At 45.3% G+C, this 20,158-nt stretch overlaps 2 protein-coding genes across 2 annotated transcripts; one reads left to right on the forward strand and one right to left on the reverse strand.

Moving 5' to 3' along the window:
* Window positions 1–961: 961 nt before the first annotated feature.
* On the forward strand, window positions 962–3,269 carry LOC117006289 (mast cell protease 1A-like). The gene is made up of 5 exons (XM_033078663.1): window positions 962–1,016; window positions 1,437–1,602; window positions 2,058–2,199; window positions 2,317–2,574; window positions 3,090–3,269. The coding sequence occupies exons 1-5, from the start codon at window positions 962–964 to the stop codon at window positions 3,267–3,269; spliced, it is 801 nt and encodes a 266-aa protein (XP_032934554.1).
* A 13,454-nt stretch (window positions 3,270–16,723) lies between these two features.
* Window positions 16,724–17,662, reverse strand: LOC117006674 (olfactory receptor 49-like). Its single transcript, XM_033079230.1, has one exon. The coding sequence runs from the start codon at window positions 17,660–17,662 to the stop codon at window positions 16,724–16,726; it is 939 nt and encodes a 312-aa protein (XP_032935121.1).
* Between the last annotated feature and the right edge of the window lie 2,496 nt (window positions 17,663–20,158).

Consider the following 20,158-nt stretch of genomic DNA (forward strand, 5'->3'; position numbering starts at 1 on the left):
CAGACAGCTTTCAGGAGGATCCCCATACACCTACTACAGTCCATTGTCTTTTTACAACACAGGGCAAGGGGCAATGCCAGGATGCTCTAGAGGATTTATTTGTGGGTTTTCTCTAGGCCAAAGCCATGTAAAACTGGGAACATCCTGGAGGTTTCACTGGCTGGGCTCATGGCCCTACAGGGTCAGGGAAACCAGAGCTGAGTCCCTTGCAGCTTGTAACTCTGGAGCCAGAGGTGCCAGGGAGGGCTCAGAGAGGCTCAGGCAGGGCTGCTCCCCTTCTCCTGCACACACTGACCCTGCTCCTGCTGGCCTGCACCTGGCCAGGGCACCTGCTGATCTGGACCTGGGCCCACAGGCTGCCTTCCCAGCTGGACCTCAGCCTTTCCCATCACCATGGACTTGTCAGATCATCGAGAACACCAGTGCTTGAGGCTGTGAGGCTCCCCATGGCCTTGTCCCTTAGCTCCTCTGATTGGTGATTTCTGATTTCCCAAGGACATCTCTGATGGCAGTCAGCCCCTCTGATAAGAACCAGATCTTTGCCTGGCCCTGGCCAGCACTCCCCATTCGTATCAGACTAAAGGCAGAGATCAAAAAACAAAAAGAAAAAAAGTCCTGACAGAACCAGCCTACATGCAGAGTCCCAGGGGCTCTCTCCAAAAGTCTCTGATGGGATATGCACTCAACAGATCACCCATTGCTGTGCCTGTGTGCTGTGGGTGCTCTGAACAAGCCCAGATCTCTCCAGCTTTCTGATAAGATTGTGACAAAAACGCAGAGAATGTCATGAACCGCTGTCCAAGCCACAGTCTGGGCTTGTGAAATCAAAAACAGCAAATGACATGGCTGCAGGCAGGTTGAGGTTTCCTGTTTCAGCTCCACACCACATTTATAGAGGTCATCATTCTGTACCTATCTCCTGCCTGGCCACATCAACTGGTCATCAGGACAGAGGCAGAAGATGCTGCTTCTCCTTCTGATCTCAAGTGCTTTTGTCCTGCCCTGGGCTGGGGCTGGTGAGTACACAGAGAGGAGACTTAGACAAGAACCTGCAAGGGCACAGATGGACACTGGGTAGTCAATCTCAGGAGAGGTTCCTGCCTCTCCTTCTCTCCTATCTCTACTCTCCTACTTTCCTCTCTCCTCTATCTCTCAGCTCAGGGTGTGCCTGAAACCAGTGAGGCATCACAGGCACCAGAGCTGTGCCCTTTGCTGGCATTTCAGTTATCCAGAGCCAGGGGTGTTCAGGCACCCCAGACAGTGCTGCTTGTCTTTCTCTCCATTGCAGCAGCAATGCTTTGCACAGCCCCAGGAAGGAGAGTTGCTGCTATCACTGGCACATGACACCAGAGGATGACCCTCTCCCTTCATGCAGCCCCAAACTTGACAGGAAATAACTGCAAACATCATATTAACATTTCCCATCTCTCTTCCAGGAAGGATCATTGGTGGGAAGGTGGTTGTGCCCCATTCCAGACCCTACATGGCTTATTTAAAAATCCGAGTTACAAATGAGACTGGCACATTTCATTCTTACTGTGGAGGGTTCCTGATTCGCCCAGATGCAGTGCTCTCAGCAGCTCACTGTGTGGATAAAGAAGGGTAAGACCCTGTCTTTCTTGTACAGGTGTATTTTTCAAGTCCCAGATTGTCCCAAAGTGCCTCAGCTGGAGCAGGGATCTCTGGAGATGAGTAATTCTCTGTGAGTTGCAGGAATTGTCTGGCAGGAGCTGAGTGTCCTTGGGGACAGGAATGCTCACAGTGGTCTCCAGGGTCATGGATCCTAGCATGGCTTAGAGCTACTGCTGGACAAGAGGGTCCAGTGTCTCCCCTGCCCTGCCTCCCTTTGCCTTCAGCATGGGGCAGCTGCCACCCGTGTGAGTGTGGGGTGAGGGATCCTCAGCTGGGCTGTGGAAGGGAGCCAGGGACAGAGGACAACTTGCTGAGAGCTGCTCTCTGGGGAGGTTTATCCCAGCAGCAGCTCCCTGCAAGCCCCTGCACTGGGGGCTGTGTTCCTGTGGCCAGTGCAGCTGGAACATGTTGGTGTTTCCTGGCAGGAGAGTTGAGGTCACTGTGATTCTGGGAGCCCACAACATCCATGTCCGAGAACGGAGCCAGCAGAGGATCCGTGTTGTACGCTGGGTCATCCATCCCAACTATGATCATGATGGCAATATAAATGACATTGTGCTGCTGAAGGTATGGCCCAACACATCCTTCTTGCCTGAGGGATCTCCCCCTGCTCACCTCCCCAAACCTCTGAACTTGTTCCTAATCCTTGGCTGGCTCTCACCCCATGTTCTCTCTGCCTGACAGCTGGAGACAAATGCCGGGATCAATGAGGATGTGCAAACAATCTCCTTACCCAGCAGGAATGAACGTGTGAGAGCAGGAACTGAATGTGAGGTGGCTGGCTGGGGCCAGACGTCTTTGGAAGGGAGGAGGACTGATGTGTTGAGGGAAGTGGAACTGAAGGTGCAAAATGACGAATCATGTCAGAACGAATTCCGTAGATACCAGCGTCGGTCCATGATCTGTGTTGGTGATGAAAATCGTGCAAAAACACCTTACAATGTAAGTGTTGTTTTGGGCTGCAAGTTTGGGAGGAGGTTGGGTCTGGACCATCACCTTGGTTCTCAGGTGAAGGTAAAAGGACACCAGAATGAACCAGGACCTTCAGAATGCTGACCTGAAGCTCTGAAGCAGATGTGCACCCTAAATTGGGGTGCATTTTCCTAACTATGAACATTGTTTGCTTTTTTACTCACTTGGGGATATTCTACCCAGACTAGCCAGTGCTTCGGTGTGTAAATTCTTTGTGATACCCTTGCCAGGATGGCTTAGACATTTCCCCAAGTCTAAAGTAGATCTATGTTCTTTTTGAGTTTTTGTATCTCAAAGAGCCTCCAGCCTGAATTTTTTCATGGGTGGGCTCAGAGGAGTAGTGAGGCAGCTACAGACCCTGCAGAGCTGGAGGAGGGGGAGGTGGTTGGAACAGGAGGTTCTTCACATGGAGGGAGGGAAGAGGAAACTTGTTTCTTGAGGCAGGGAGAGCATGTCTGACCCCTTTCATTCCTTTCATGACACAGGGTGATTCTGGTGGCCCATTAGTCTGCAATCAGAAGGCTCATGGCATTGTTTCTTATGGAAAGAGACACAGACTCTTCCATGGGGTATTTACCAGAATCTCCTATTTTGTGCGCTGGATACGTCGGCAGCTGAGGAGGTTTGCACTCCAAGAGCTGCCTGCCTCACCATCCTCCCAATAAAATGCTCAGTGCCCCTTCTCCAGAGTGCATCAAACACCTGCTGGTGCTCAGAAGCTCCCAGGGGCAGCTGAGCTGGGCTCAGAGAAGCCCCCGTGGTGCAGGCACAGGCTTTTGCAGCAAGGAGAGTCTCTGTGGCAAAGTGAAAATGAAGGTCCCAAGTCCACACAGCTTCCCATTGTTCCCTTTCTCCCATTGCTGCTCCAGCTCTGCTTTCTGGCATTCAATAAAAGCATCTTCAAACTTGCTCGTGTCTGCAGCCTTCTTGGGCACTGGATGCAAACCCTGAGGGTGAGAATGAGGAGATGACACTCCTTGGGAGAAGCTGGGTGAGACTGTAGGTGGGACAGTGCAGTACAGGTGTCAGTCCCCAGATGCTGCCAATGCTCCCCTTGCCTCCATCAGCCTCTTACAGTCAAGGCAGCAGGTTGATCCAGCAGCCTGTACAGAACATTTATCCAGGCTGTCAGGAACAGAGGCATCTCCACATGCAAGACAACATCATGTGGGTTTCTAGAACCAGCTTAGGCAGACTGAAGACCAGGCTGTTTACACCCTGTGTCCCCCTCAGTGTCCTCGAACCTCAGATGAAGCATTTTCTTTACAAATGTAAAATGCCTGTGATTTTAACAGGAAACTTTCCCCCATTGGATCAGCTGATCCGTCGTGATTTGGCCAGGAGGTGCCCTTGTGGTTTGCTGATGGGATAGAAAATGTCAAATATGGCTGAGGTAAAAACAGTACTGCAGAGACCAGCCTGATTGTTTATGCCAGGAATTGTTTCTTTTAGTTTGTTGTTTTTGGTTTTTTTTAATCATTTATGTTATAAATAACTTGTTGGGAAAGATGAAACAGGGAAACTTTTTAAATATGATTGCCTGGCAACACATTTTGAGAATACAGAAACTATAAGCAAGATTGAAATGAAAGTAATCTTTGAGATACCAAACCTTGTTATTAAATAACTAGAAAACAATAGAATGTCCAGATGGAAGCAATCCCCTCTTGACTGAACAATTCCTTCTGCTTGCAAGCACGCCCAAAGTTCAGAGAAGACTCTGCTAGCCTGGCACAAGGGGTTCAAAGAGTAGTTTTTAGGGTTTGAAGTGTAACAAAGTACAGTAATATAATGATTCTTATAGGCTGTATGTAAACACTACAGGATTTGTATCTTGTATTAGATTGGTTAGTGGAAATTAGAATATTCAACACAGAAGAAGATTTATTTTATTGTAACGGAAACCTCTCTCTCATACCTCTTAGCTTTACTTTTTACCATGCTCTTAACTCTCTTAGCTCTCTCTCTTACCACCCTCTTGCCTCTTTCTCTTACCCACCCCCCACCCTCTTACTGCCCTGCTCCAAGCTGCGGCTGACAGCTCAAAGCAGGGCCCTCTCACCCACACCGTTTTGCAATAAACCACAAGTTCCAAAACCTAGCTATAGAAATCTCTCCATCTATCCCGACCGCCCAGCCCACTGTTGCCTCCTCCAGGTAGGTCAATCAATAAGGCAATTTATCTGTTAGCTGATAAGGAACACGCAATCAGAGCTGGGGACATGGAAAGTCTGCACTGCACCAACACGTCTGTCCCACCTTTGGTCACTGCCTCTTTTACAGGCAGTCTCTGGTGGGCTGTGACATGCCCACTGTGCTGGGGTACAAGTCTGAGCAAGCCTGAACATGCTAGCCAGCACTAAAGCTGCAGTGGCCACAAGCCCCCACCAGGTCTGGACAAGGCTCAAACGTTTTCAGGTGACACTCCTAGCGAGCAGGTGACAGCAGTGACAAGTCTGTTCATGTTCACATCTGCGTTTTCTTCATACATAAAAAGAGGATACAATTAAAAATTATAGTGGCAAAAAAAGAAAAAATACATAACAGCAAAAGCTAGCAATTCTAAGCTAAGGGATTCAAACAAATTTAATAAATTCATTACATCTTCCTTGGTGCCATGTCCATGCTTTACTTTAAGTTCAGTATTCTTTTTTATACTGATCCCTTGGTGGGTTTCCATAATGACACAAATCACTTTGTAACATCTCACCAGGGTACCCGCAGTGCTAAAGAAAAGGGATGGCTGGCCCTGAAGGCCACATGTCCATTCACAGCACAGCTGAGGCCAGGCTGCAGCACTGAAGGTGTGGATTACAGACCATGATTGGGACAGGCAGAGTCACCTGTGGTTGTGAGCCAATGTTTGGGGTGACTTGATGATGTTTGTATCCCTAATCTTCTGTTCTGTTGGTGTTGAATATTGAGTTCTGCAGCTTTATGACTGGTTCCAGGAGTGAATGGGGAGAGAAGAGGTGCAGAGTTTGTTATCAAGGACGGCATTTGCTCCCCCACATCCTTCACACAGACTGTGTTGTCTGCAGTGGACAGCAGGAGAGAGCTCTCCTTTGCTTTTGGTTAGTTTTTCTGGCTAGCTGAGGCAGAGAAGCTCCCTAGACTATGGATGCTGGTGAGAGTCAGGGAAAACAGCAGATTGAGTTTTCCCAAGCTACTCAAAGGAAAACAGAAGGGAAAGAATTGATAACAAAATTTAGCACCTGGTGTTGTGGACAGGAGAAGTGCATGAGGAATGTGATGTTTTGGTAAAAGCATGTTTACAAGAGGTGTTGCCTTCCTTGGACCAATGAGCTTATTCTATTCTTCGTTCTGCGAACCAGTCTATAAAAATGCGCCTATTCCTGCAAGAAATTGCTTCTTCCTGCTTTTGAATCCTGTGTTGCTGTATTTTTTCACTCCTCCCTGGCTTTACAGCAACATCTGAAGGTTCTGTTGAGATCACATTTGGGGCATTACTGATGTGCATAGCACTGGGATATATCCGGGTGCTTGGAGTCTGCCTGGACCGGGACGGACCCTTGGAGGTCTGTCAGAACTGGGGCTATGGCCCGAGCTGGATTAATCCTGGAACGAGCCACACTGTGAGCAGACTGAACAACCCAGAAGACCGGGACAGCAGAGCCTGGGGCCAGAACCAATGCCATGATGATTCAAAAAAACCATTTTCAAACTTGCTCATGTCTGCAGCCCTCTTGGGAACTGGATGCAAACCCTGAGGGTGAGAATGAGGAGATGACACTCCTTGGGAGAAGCTGGGTGAGACTGTAGGTGGGACAGTGCAGTACAGGTGTCAGTCCCCAGATGCTGCCAATGCTCCCCTTGCCTCCATCAGCCTCTTGCAGTCAAGGCAGCAGGTTGATCCAGCAGCCTGTACAGAACATTTATCCAGGCTGTCAGGAACTGAGACATCTCCACATGCAAGGGGAGATCAGGTGGTGTAAGAGCTGAAAGGAGGGATGTGGGACTTTAGACTGGCTTTTAAAATGCTGTTTATTGTATCGAGATGATTCAGAAATTCTCAGGTTGTTGGTGACAAGAGCCCAGCTCACAGTCTGTCACCTTCAGCTGTGGGTTTGTCTGAAGCCAACTCTAATTCTGGTTACAATGCATTATTGTACTTTTCATTGCAGAGCATCTTAATGCATGACAGCCAATCAATGCTTTTACTATTACCTACAGCCTATCCTAACTACTAACATTACCATATTCATGTTACTATTTTCTCATTACAAAAAGTTAGTATGCTACAGTTAAGGCTAGAAGATTTTTTTTTCTGGGTTTTTTTGGAAAATTCCAAGAACTATTTTTCTACTTGCAACATGGCATTTTTTGTTCGCTTGTGAAATCTTTTTGCTTGGTAAAAACATTTTCTGTTGGAAGTGGATTTATTGTTTGCTCTGTGTCTTAAAAACCCCTTCCAACTCACATACTAGCATACCATTTTTGTTCCTAGTTATCCAGTAAGACTGGCTCAGCAATTCTTTTCCTCTATATCAAAACTTGCTGTCATTTATTTTTCTTCTTCAGATTCCACATTCAAAGATCTTTCTGCTATACATACATATCTGTGAGACCTTCCTGTCAGATCCCTGTCCATCCCAACCATGTTGGATTCCAGTACCAACTTGAAACCCTCTTAGGATGCTTAGCCAGACTAAAGACCAGCCTGTTCACACCCTGTCTCCCCTAAAATGTCCCTGAACTCAGATGAAGCATTTTCTTTACAACTGTGAAATGCCTGTGGGTTGAACTGGAAACTTTCTCGCTGATCTGGATCATCTGATCAGACCTGACTGGGCCAGAAGGTGCCCTTGTGGTTTGGTAATGGGATAGAAAGTGTCAAATAAGGCTGAGGAAAAATATCCTAATATCCCTCTCTAGGTGCTGCACTTTCTTCTCTTTCATGCAGTCAATGTATGCCATGATGCCTTAGGATTTTAGCTTTTCTATTTTTCAAATCTTGTACTACATTAGTGTATAAATCTAAACGCCATATACAGTGTGAGTTACTGTCTTCACATTTTGGTCAGACTAAACAATTCCTCTGGGCCTGAGATCCAAGGACAGTCTACAGCCTCTGGAAGCATAAGCAAAAATGAGTTGGTGGGAGCAAACTCGAGGTAAATGACTTCATTGCCTGAAACTGTAATTGGAGGATTAACCCCTGATATGGAAATGGACCAAGCTGACAATTGTCTGAAAAACTCATGACCTTTTTCCACCTTGGGTGTGGCCTCTGAGAGACTTCTCACTGCCCAAGCTATAGCTCTTGAAGGCCTTTAATAAATACCAGCTTTGTTATTTTAATCTTGTCCAGCCTCTGTTCCAGGTACCCACTCCAAGGCGTCAGCCATGAGAGGAGTCAGCAGGTTCAGTGACCATGTGGAAGATGGACAGGATCTCCCCAGGGCACCTTCCTGTGTTTCTGCCCAGGGGCTCCTTGTCCACACAGGTTCTGAGGCTGGGACTCACTGGAACCAAGCAGGTCTGGCACAGTGTCAGATGGTGAGGATGGAGAGACGAGCAAGGCAAGAACCAAGGATCTGCCTGCCTGGGTAAAGACATGAGAAATGAGGAAAATCAAAAGTGCTCTTTCATGGGATGGACTGTGAGATGGGTGACCATGTAATTTTTTCCCTTCCATCTCACTGTGGTCCTGCAAATTTGGGCAGAGCTCAAATGCAAATCCCTGCTCCACCATGGTCTCTCCCCAGGGCAGCAGGGGAACATCTGTTCTGGCACCTGGAGTACTTCTCCCTCCTGTTATTTGCTGTTCACAGGATTGTTTCTCTCACTTTGTTTTGCCTCACTCCTCACTGCCATGCAGCTTTTGGCCTTTTTACAAATATATTTTCTTGAGAGGCACTACCAGCTTCATTGATGGGCTTAACCCTGGTCTGAGGGGTGTGGCAAATGTAAATGAGACTGATAGTACTGTAGATTTAATCAGCATGTGCCCTTGATAATGAGGATGCCTTGGCAAGAGCAAACAGAGCTCTGAAGATTGTAAGAAGATTGGATTAAGTCTGGCTGATAGGAAATAAGATTTTACAAAATAGAAATGTAAAGTTTGTCTGTGTGATGTTTAATTAAATGATTGTAGCATAAATTACTAGCCTTAGTAAATGGTGTATAAGCACATGTAGCTCTCAGCAAAATTTGGATTCTTATCATGAGTCAGTGTCCCTATCTCTCTTTTAATAATTGATAGGGTGGGTCTATAGTCTGGAACTGTCTGTGTCTGGTGTCAGAGCATGGTAAGGCAGCCCCATGTCTGCTCTCACAGAGGCCACCACATCCCTGCTAACACCATTTCCCTTTCCTGCTCTGGAGGTATCACCCAAATCTTGGTGCTGAAACCAGCTTAGCCTTTCCCACCGTGAAGACACTGACTGCAAACCACATCTATCATCTATGAGTCATGGACGGGAAACCTCGCATGCACATGGTCACCAGATAATGAATTGGAGCTATTTTCTACTCTGCTTCACACTGACACTGCCCTGGAGTCACACAAAATGGTGGAGGTGAGAAGGGACCTTCAGTACAGTAATTTCACAATTACAAGCCGCACCGATTATAAGCCGCATTTCCGGGGTGTCAGCAAGGTTGATGTCTTTGTCAACACACAAGCCGCACCCAAATATTAGCTGCACTTTCGTTCGCGGCGAACTTTCACAAAGTCGTCATTTAGTAACAGAATCGCGGATCGCCAGGGTTTACTGGCAGGTGCCGACCTTGGAAACATTATTTCCAAGTGAAAAAAGACACAGATAATAGCTGCGGCAGCGTTCCCTGCAAGTTTTATTTACAAGCCGAAAAAGACATGAACAATAGTGTGGTCATTTTGCGAGCATTCCCAACGGATCCGCGTTGCCTTTAAATAGCCACGCGGGCGAGCAGCCAAGCTCCGAGCGGAGCCACATCTCTGTGCCGGCATGGCCAGCCGCTCCTCCACGCAAGTCCAGCGCCCCCCCTCCTCTGCGTGAGCACAGCCACACCCCCTCCACGCGAGCCCATCCCCCCCGCTCATCCATGTGAGCACGGCCAGCTGTGCAGTCGCACAAGGACAGCCAGCCATGCAGCCGCACAAGACTGAAAACACTTTAAAAAGTACAGATAAAACACTTTTATCAAACTGCCGAGGTAACTCGCCAAGGTAACTCACCCCGATAACAACCCCCGCCTCTCAGTAATGCCGTCATCCACAGGCAGGCAATAAGCTGTTCTCTGACTGGTTCATCGTCAGAACAACGGGAAACCATGGATTTCAAACCATTTTTGCTCGGGACAGGACTGGCACAGTACCAGGTAAGGGCAGATATCACATTTTTGTTAATATATTAGCCGCCCTGGATTACTAGCCGCACTTCTGGGTTTCCACCAAAACTTTGGTCAAAATGGTACGGCTTGTAATTGTGAAATTACTGTAGTTGTCTGGTCAGATGTCGCTGCTCAAGCATGGCCACCTAAAGCACCATTTGCTCAGGACCAATTCCAGGTGTTTCTGGAACATCTCTGAGCAGGGAGACATCACAACCTCCCTGGCCAACCTGTACAAGTGCTTGGTCACCCTCACAGATGAATGATTTGTTTGCTGATGCTCAGACAGAGCCTCTCACATATCAGTTTGTGCCTTGTCCTGTCACTGCTCACCACTGTGTGTGTCTCCCACTTATCTCCTACCTTCAGAGATTTACATCCATCGATAACATCCCACCACAACCTGCTCTTTCCAGGGTAAAAACTCACAGCTGTTCTCCATAGGAGAAATGCTCCAGTCCCTTCCCCATCTCCATGCCACTTTGCTGAACTCTCCCCAGCACATCTGTGTCTCTCTTTTACTGGGAGGTACTCACTGGTACTGGAGTGAGGGGAAGGATCACCTCCCTCAAGCTACTGCAAACACTCATAATTTGGGTTACCCTAGAATAATTTGGGTAGTAAAGGATCATCTAAATCAAGCCCTATGCAGGGACACCATCTGCTAGACCAAGTTACTCAGAGCCCCATCCAACCTGACCTTGAATGTTTCCAGGAATGGGGCATCTAAAGTTCTCTAGGCAGCCTATTTCATTGTTTTGACACCCTCACCCTAAAAAATGTCTTTCTTATATTTGATCTAATAATTAAGATGTTAATCTTCTTCCTTATATATATTCTAATAACTAAGTGGCTAATCTACTGTCCCTTAATTTTAAACTATTAGCCTTGTAGTACTGCAACAGGCCCCAGTACAGACATCTGAGTGGCACGACTCATCATGATCTCTAGGCAGATATTCAGTTTTTCCTAATTTATAGCTTCAGTATTTCTTATTCTAATTGTGTCCAAAAATTTCTATCACCTGTCCATCTCCCCACTGAGCCAATTCTTTTCAGGGTTCATGAGAAAACTGGAGTGCAGAGGGATCAGAGTAAAAGATACGACTTTTTTATTAATTAAGACTTTTTTTTTCAATCATTAAAAAAGGCCTTGAAAGCCTTTTGCAATGGTGATGGATATTCCTTCTGTTTCTGTGTAATTAGTACAGCAGGTAAAGGTAGTGCTAATTAGAGCAGAGAAAGGCTTTGCAGACAAAGCCTTTGGCACTGCTGGGGGTTGCAGTAACAGGAGAAGAGTCTGGAATAAGACTTGTCTGATTGCCAGCACATGAATCAAACTTTGACTCAGGTCTCTCCCTGCTCGATAACAAAGATACTTTTCCTCTCTCTGCCTGATTCCCACCAGGGTAGAAGTCAGACTACTTCCCTATTAAAATGTTTCCATTTCCATTCTTCCTGACACATGCAATTAGAACAAAAGACAAACAGAAATTAAGCTGTAGGTATTCACTGAAGCACAGCTGGGAGCTCCTTAATTAACCACACACTGCTTCCAGCGCTGCGGGCAGCGGCAGAACAACCACAGACTCATTAAGGCTGTCAGCATTTTAATAAACCCCTGCAGGACTGTGGTGCCACCTCCCTGCTCCTCGTAGCTGTGGCAAAATCCGGCAAGGAGCTTTGAGGAAATAACAAAGCAGAAGCAGAAACAAACTCGGAGCTTTAATAGAGCCCAGTGTGAGGTGCGAGACAAGACACAGGGCTGGACAAAGTGTTCCCAGCAGGGCTCATTAGAGCTCAGACTCACAGGCTGATCACAGACAGCTCGGGAAGCCTCAGACTTCTGCAGCAACCTTCCCCCAAGAACAGTACAGCAGTGCCTGGGCAGTGCCAAGTGCTGCTTTCTGTCACAGTGCACCCCATGGCATGGACAGGTGGGGAGGAAATGCTACAGAGCCACCCCTGCAAAGCTGCTCTTCCAAACCATGGCAGAGACACAGCCTGCTCTGCAGGGGTCAGCTGCAGTGTCAGCCCAGACACTGTCACTGCAATAGTCACTGCAACACTGTGACTGCAACTCTGTCACTGCAATAGTCACTGCGACAGAGTGATCACAACAGTGTCACTGCAACAATGTCACTGCAACACTGTAACACTGTCACTGCAATGCTATAACTGCAACAGTGTCATTGCAACACTGTGTCCGCAACACTATCACTGCAACGCTGTCACTGCAACACACACAGTGACTGAAACACTATCACTGCAACACTGTCATTGCAGCATTGTCACTGTAACATACACAGTGACTGCAACACTCACTGGAACACTGTGACTTTAACACACACAGTGACTGCAACATACAGTGACTGCAACACTGTGACTGCAACACAGACAGGTCCAGGAGCCAGCAGCCCCCCTAACTCGCAGCTCCCTCCCTCCACCCTGATGTGGGTGAGCCCTGCACTCAAACATGCAGGTTTAAATGCAGCACCTCAAGCCCTGTGCTCTGTTCCATCAGACCAGCAGCACATCTTTCTCTGCTCTGTGGCATAAACCCTGACAGAGGATGGCTGTAGAACTTGTTTACATTTGCCATCAGTGTTTGGCCTAGAAAAGAAAAGTTTTGAAGTTCACATAAATGGCTGAAAACAGCTGAGATGACAATTACAAATAAATATGAATATGAAATGTCTTAAAGTGTGGAACCAGTTAAGAGTTACCAGCATGTAATTTAATTTTTAAAAAAATATTCACACTTGCAGCTGTGCAGCATTCACATCCACTGAGAAAATTAAAGCTATGTTGGTATAGTTACTCTAAATGAGAGATTGAATTGTTCTCTCTGAATGAATTAGATTCATTCATCTTTAGACCTATCATTAGCGGTCTAAAAAAAATTATTGTTTAAATCTAAATTATTAATCTAAGATTCAGCTGTCCTTAACAATTCTGATAAAGTGAAATGGGAAACTGTTCAGAGGAGTGGGATTGCAATCAGCTGATTTGGGGAATCACTGTTCAGATGAAATCTGAACTAGACATCCAGGCAACCAGTGCAATTCATAAAGAGAGAACTTTTTTCCAAAGAAAAGTGCCTTGTCCTCACTTGGGCAGTTAAAGTCACTCACATTAGTCAATTTGATAGTATAAAGTCAGGGTTAAATGTCACAGGCTCTGAGGACTAAACATTTATTAAGAAGCTTTCCTCAAATACATTATTTTCTTTCGTTGCCTTCTAGGGGAAAAAATTGTTAGAATTCCCTAACCTTTAGGAAATATTCACATTTCTTCACAACTTTGCTCAGAGTATCCTCCACATCTTTATTTCCCAGACTGTAGATGAGCAGTGGAGTAACAAGACAGTGTAAAAAGCTGAGACTTTATTCAGTGCTTTGAGAGTCCTGGTTTTTGGTAGGACACCTATTAAGTTTCCATAAAAAAGCGTAGTAACAGTGAGATGGGAAAAGCAAGGAAAGGAGGAAGAGAAAAGATTACATTTCTGGGATATTCCCAAATTCCAAGGTCAGAAATGCTGCCATGACTGTTTTATTTCTATATTCCCCATTTGCTATGTATCAAGTCAAGAAGAAATGCATCACAGCCTATAAAGCACCAAGAAATATATTTAATCATTGATCCATCATCACTAAGAGACTACAGAAAAAAGAAGACACTGTTACCATTGTCTGGTTGTACTATTTATTTTCTTCTTAAGCAGTTCTTGAACATTCTCCAGACAATAATTCATGAGAGAGATCACTGGGTATTTTTCATTTTGCCTTATGCAAACTTTGTAACAAAATAATTTCCTTGGGTTTGGAAAGCATCACACAGAATTGCAGTAGGATGTTTTGACAACCATGTATTGAAAACACACCAGACCAATACAACCAGTGGAAAACTCTAATACATATTTTCTAAGAATTGGAAAGACTGATGAATGTTTCTGGGTCCCAAACTTTATTAAAAAATCTTAACTATCCAGAAAAACATTGAGGAAAATACAGAATGGTAAGATTTACCTTCCTTGACAATATTTTTCGGGTCTGAAGAGTCAGAGAGTTTTGATACTCTGACCAATAGACACAAGCTATGATTTAGAAATCTTCAATCTAAAGAAGAAAAGAAAAGAGAGGAATTCTTGAGTGGGTGACCATTTCAAGACCAAATGCTGTATTGCCCTGGTTTCAGCTGCCACAGAGTTAATTTTCTTCCTAGTCGCTGGAACAGTGCTGTGTTTTGGATTTAATATAATATTGATAACAACATGGATGGTTTAGTGTTCACTGTAAATCAATTTTCAGTTTGCCAGGCTCTGCCAGGGAGCAGAGAAACAAGAAGCCAGGAGGGAGCAGGGCCAGGACAGCTGACCTGAACTGGCCAAAGGGGTCTTCCTCAGGACAGAACAGCATTCCCAGTACATAAACTGGGAGGCACTGGTCACTGCTCAGGGATAGGTGTTGGTCAGGACAGCAATTGTTCTGTGCACCCCTTAATTCCTTTGGGTTTTACTCCTCCCTCTCTGTTGCATTATTATAATTGTTCTTATTAGTATTATATTTCACTTTATTTCAACTATTAAAACTGCTCTTATCTCAAGCTCTGTTTCACCTTTTTCCAATTCACCCTGGGGGAGGGAATGAGTGCCTGTGTGGTGCTTAGTTGCCAGATGGGCTAAAAGCTACAACAAGCCAGAAAATAGAACAGGTACTGAACGAAAAAATGAGAAGAAATGTTCTTAATAATTTTTAATTCAATGCAATGTTAATTATTACAATTATACATTTCTCTTCTTTCCCTTTCCCTCTTCTCTCCTGTCTCTTATTATTATTTTTGTAGGGTTTGGTGTTTTGGGGGTTTTTTTAGGGATTGGCAGTCTATTGTCTATTATTTGTTCAAGAAAAAGTGATCAAAAAGTGATATTCCCGGGACCTGGTGTCACTTGTTACACTAAATATTTTTGCACACACAAGTAGCCTCTGTGCAGACACTCACACCAGGACACACCAAGCCACAGTCAGTGGGAACAGACAGTGGCCAAAGGACCAATGCCATGAGATCCAACAAGACCACTGTCCAAACTGGACAGGAATCTTCACTTAAGTGTCCAAAGGGTCCTCCCTTGGCATTGCTGAGAATTAGAATTCATCCAAGCTCCAAGGAGAAGGTAATTCCACATGAAATCCTCTATTTAGAATTACAATGTTAGGCTGTAATTATACCCAGGGGAAAACACACAGTAAGGAATCACAATTTGAGGGAGTAATGGAAACTTTGGGAAAAACCACTTTCATCCTTGCATAGGTTTATTGTTTTAGCATCATCAGTGACCTTGGATGTTCAACCACACTCTCAGTGTCCAGGAGATTGAGGATATGTCCAGAGCTGAAAAAAGTACCACTCTAGCAAAAGTGGAAAAGACCATTCCAAGTTCTCCTGACTATCCACACAGCTGTAAAAATTACTGGTGGAGATTCCTGGATTCACTACACACAGCCAAAGCCAGCCCCAAACCTGGAAATACCTTTACAGCTAAGACTAAACAAAATGTTCCATGAATTGTACTTGGGATCCAGGATTATCCTTTACTGAATTAGAGGTAGGAGAAGGAATTTTGTGGATGTGTGCCTTAAGTTTTAGCTTTCATGTATTTCAGATTCTGTACTGCCTTAGTGTGTGACTTTGAACTTCATATAAAGTGTTAGCAAGTTCTCCTCACAGCTCAGTCACACAAAACAATCCTTCAATCCTTTTCCAGCCCCAGAACCAAGGACACTGCTGTAGTTTCAGGCCCAAAAAGCACAAACAGCAGGGAATTGAGGAGAGAATCTGGGAGGATGGGACTGCATAACCTGGAGCTGCAATTGGACAATTAACCCCAGTACGGAACTGGACCAAAACTTATAAAAGTGTGAAAACCCATGACCCAACACCCATCTTGGGTGGAGCCTTGGCCAGGCTCTTGTACTGGCCAAGGTGAATCCTTTAAAGGCCTTTTAATAAATTCCTACTTTATTCCTTTTACTCTGTCCAGCCTCTGTTCAGGTAGCCTCTCTCAGGCACCAGTAGTGATTGCAAACACAGATTTGTGGAAGTTCTAAAAATGAGAATATTAATAAGAATGGTATTTCTGTAGTTGCTTTGTAGCATGTAGCTCAATGTGTTCTCCTGTGGAGAACCCACACTGGAGCAGAGGAAAAGCATGAGAGGAAAGAAGCAGCAGAGAGGAACCCCCAAGCACTGACCACAACCCTCCCCACCCACCCTCTGTGCTGGGACAGTGCTGCAGTAGTCTAGAATGAATGAATAAACCTGAGCACAGAAAGGGGAAAGTACAGGTGTATAGTATTTAATTTTGTTTCTCACAATCTAAACTATTTTAGTTGCCGGTAAATTACACTGGTTTTCCCCAAACTCAGTATGTTTCACTCCCGGTAGGAATTGGCAAACCATCCCTCTGTCTTTATCTCAACCTACATGAGTTTTTGTTTCTGTTTTTCCTCTTTTCTGCCTCTCCTCTGTCCCACTGTGGGGTGGAAGGTGTGAGTGGGAATTTGGTTATTCACTAAGTCTAACCCATCCCAGCAAAGGAAGCAAAGCTGATGCTAGGTAACGGAAGACTAGAAAATCCTTTCTGTGCTGGCATATTTTTGTTGGAAACAGAAGGAGTTACATAACATTATAGCATAAACCATTTGAAATCAGCATCTTTATTTCACAATATAGATGTTGCATCTGGGAAACAATTCAGATACTTGGATGAGCTACTCCACTGTTCACATCTGCCTCAGGGAGCCAGAAAACTTCAGAATTCTCTCCTTTAAAGCTTGCTTGACTTGCCTGTTCCTGAGTGAGTAGATGTATGGGTTAAGTGTCTGAGTCAGCACAGAGAAGAATAAAGAGAGAATTTTGTCAGAGTCCTGCCCACCTCGCTGTGCTGGGCGGATGTACCTGTAAATGCAGGTGCTGTAAAACACTGTCACCACTATCAGGTGAGCTGAGCAGGTGGAAAATGCCTTCCTCCTGCCTGCAGATGATGGTATATGCAAGACAGTGACAATAATGCATCCATAAGAAACAGCAGTTACTGTCAGGGTGCCAGGGAGGATGATGATAAGGATGATGAACATCAGCTCTTCGATGAAGCCTGTGTCTGTGCAGGACAGCTGCAACAACAGGGAAGCATCACAGTAAAAGTGGTTCATGACATTGGGACCACAGAATGGCAACTGCACAGTCATAATGGTGGGAGGAAACATCAAGAAAAAACTCAGTGCCCAGCAGCTCAGGATGAGCTGCAGGCAGAATCTGCTGTTCATGATAGCTGTGTAATGCAAAGGGTGGCAGATGGCAACATAGCGGTCCAGGGACATCACTGCCATGTGGAAAAGAGTGCAGGTCCCCAAACAGTAGAAAAACAGCATCTGAAGGAAACAACCAGGCAGGGAAATCGTCTTCCTCTCTGTCAGCAAGCTGTACAGGGTGCTGGGGAGGAATGTGGAGGTGAAGGTGATTTCCAAAAGGGCAAAATTCCTGAGGAAGTAGTACATTGGGGTCTGAAGGAAGTTATTCATGAGGGTGATACTGATGACAGAAATATTTCCAAGCAGGATCAAGACATAGGCAATGACAAGAAACAGAAAGAAGGTGATCTCCATGTGGCGGCTGTTAGCCAGTCCCAAGAGGACAAATTCCACTACAGTTGTGCGGTTCATTGAGACGTCATTGCTGGCAGGAAAAGAAAAGACCTGTTTTGGAAACTGCTGGAATACAACTGAACATGTGCCAGTTTGGTTTTGCTAACATTACAGGGCAATACTAGCAAGAAACCTCTTGAAAAAGACTGGAGCAGCCACAGTAACCACATATTAAAAATGCTGGTCATGTAAAAGAAGTCAAGTTCCATTTGTAAGACTGAGTCCTCATTCTAGTCTAAACAATTCCTACAGTTCCCTCACAGCACACTTGAGAGAGGAGCAGAAGTTGTTATAGACCCTGGGTCTCTCTGAATGATCTGACAACCTCCACCCTCCAACAAACAAAAAAACTCCAAAATGCCCAGAGTGAGAACTTCACCTGTGTCCAGAGACTTATCACAGAGGAATTATCACAGAGGAATGTAATCACACTACAGACTGTCCCTGAAGCAGGTTAGATCGGTTCAAGGACACATTAATATTGCAAAAGAGAAAGTTACTGCAGTTAAAAGGAGCCAGGGGAAGAGAGAGAGGTGGAGACACTTCAGAGAAGAGGCCAGAGAGAAGGACAGCAATGCTGCAAAGCTAAGGCTGGCTGAGAGACACTCAGACACTGAGAGAAGGCAAAATGCACAGAGCAGTGGTTGGATGCTACAGCAAGCACCAGGGTGAGAGAGGGGATGGGAAAAACTGTGGGGAAATTATCTGTTTCTTTACCTTCAGCTCTACAGCTCCATGGATCAACTCTGATGCTGATGGACATTCTTTGTTCTTTAGAGCCCCGGGTCCAAGCACCCCTCCCTCTTACAGCACCCACCCCAAGCTCAGACTGTGCTCTGTCCTGTCTGTGGCACTGCTGCACTCCACCACCATGCCATGATCTCGTGAAGTGAAACATGAAAACTCTGCCTGATGTCCTTCAATCACAGTCTTTTCTTGCCAGGTCCCATCTGTGGTTTTTCAGCTGCATCCTCCCTCCTCTTCCTTCCAGACACCAGCCCTAAAAAGAGACCTGTCTTGTTTTGCACTCATGTTTCCTAGGTTTTGTCTATGTTGTATGGATATTTTAATCTGGTTTTAGATTAATTTCAGACTCATTTCAGTTATTTCTGAATGACTGAAGTAAACACCAACACAGTGAATTTCCAGGAAAAGCAAGCCCATCTTGTTTAGCTGATAACCAATATCAAACAAGACACTCAAATTTCCCTCTTCAAATGCTCAACAAAAAGACAGCTATAAGCTAAGATGCTAGAACCCTTCTTAATGCACTATTCCCATTAAATCTTCCCCCTTGGTGCCCTTTTCCCACCAAAATACAGGAATTTATTGCCATAATCTTATTGTTGTTTCTCAAAAAAAACCCCAAACAATACAAAACAACTTTCCTCTCACAAACCATACGAAATACAGGACATATTTTTCAATACCACAGATGGACAAATATATCTCTAAACCAAGAAACTCCCATGGTAACAGCTAAAGGCTTTTACTTTAATTTGAAGAGTAAAAGTTAAGTTTTCCAAGTCAATGCCCCTTTAAACTTTCCCTATTCTTCAGAAAACTATATCCAAACTCAAAGAAATGCTCCAGGTAGTTACCAGTGTATCCACAACAATCCAGGGTGCTACAAAAAGTATTCTGAGTCTGATTCTGTTTCTCCTTAACTTAGCTTGACAATTGATTTTTGGCAATAAAATTTCCTCTCTCTTCAGCTCCTTTTTATAGTAGTGGCAGTGTATTACAGCCTTGTGCTTCCTCACTGTGTCAAACCTCAGGGACCAATTAGGTATCAAAATCTGAAAAAATACCTTGTGGGAAAACACTTGTGAAAGAACAGCAAGAGTATAATCAAACCACGGAGAAAATGAGATTGGGAAGGATCTCTGGAGGTCCAATCCTTGCTAAAAGCAAAGTGGACAAGGCTGCTCATGACCTTCTCTCAGTAAGTGTGGACATCTCCAAACACGGGGATGTATCAACTTCCCTGCAGTGCCACAACTTCCCTCGTGTTTTCATTGGGAATATTTATTTCCTGTTGTGCAGAAAGGATTTACTTTAAGCCATGACCTGTCTACACCTCTTGTTTGGAGAGCTCTGGCTCTAACTCGTCTCTGACTCCCCCTCAGTGGACAGTTCAGGCAGATCCCTCCTCTCTGTCTTCTCTCTGCTTCTCCTCAGGTGTGTCCCAGTTCTCTGATAAACTCACTTGTCCTCCACAGGACTCACACCATTCTAATAACATCTCTGGGGTTGTTTTGTACTGTGCACAGTTGTCCCAATAGAGCCTCACAAGTGCCAAGCAACAAGAATTTAGTGCCTGGTCAGAACAGTGGGTGCAGCCTGGTGTGCAGTGACCCTTCAGTGGCCCAGGGGCAGTGCTGGTGTGCTCAGCACTCCTCCCCAGGAGCCACAGAGCTGTCCAGAGCTGCTCCACAGCCTGCAGCTGAGGTTATCAATGCCATGGGCAGGATCACTGCTCGTGGCACTGAGGGTACTGCCAGAGGCTGAGCT

Source organism: Catharus ustulatus, chromosome 23 (assembly GCF_009819885.2).
Source record: "Catharus ustulatus isolate bCatUst1 chromosome 23, bCatUst1.pri.v2, whole genome shotgun sequence".
In the NCBI taxonomy this organism is placed as follows: Eukaryota; Metazoa; Chordata; class Aves; order Passeriformes; family Turdidae; genus Catharus; species Catharus ustulatus.

Coding starts and splice junctions, on each gene's coding strand:
- LOC117006674 (XM_033079230.1), bottom strand. CDS start 17,662: ATGAACCGCACAACTGTAGTGGAATTTGTCCTCTTGGGACTGGCTAAC.
- LOC117006289 (XM_033078663.1), top strand. CDS start 962: ATGCTGCTTCTCCTTCTGATCTCAAGTGCTTTTGTCCTGCCCTGGGCT. Junction 1,603..2,057: donor CACTGTGTGGATAAAGAAGG/GTAAGACCCTGT, acceptor GTTTCCTGGCAG/GAGAGTTGAGGTCACTGTGA. Junction 2,200..2,316: donor ATGACATTGTGCTGCTGAAG/GTATGGCCCAAC, acceptor TCTGCCTGACAG/CTGGAGACAAATGCCGGGAT.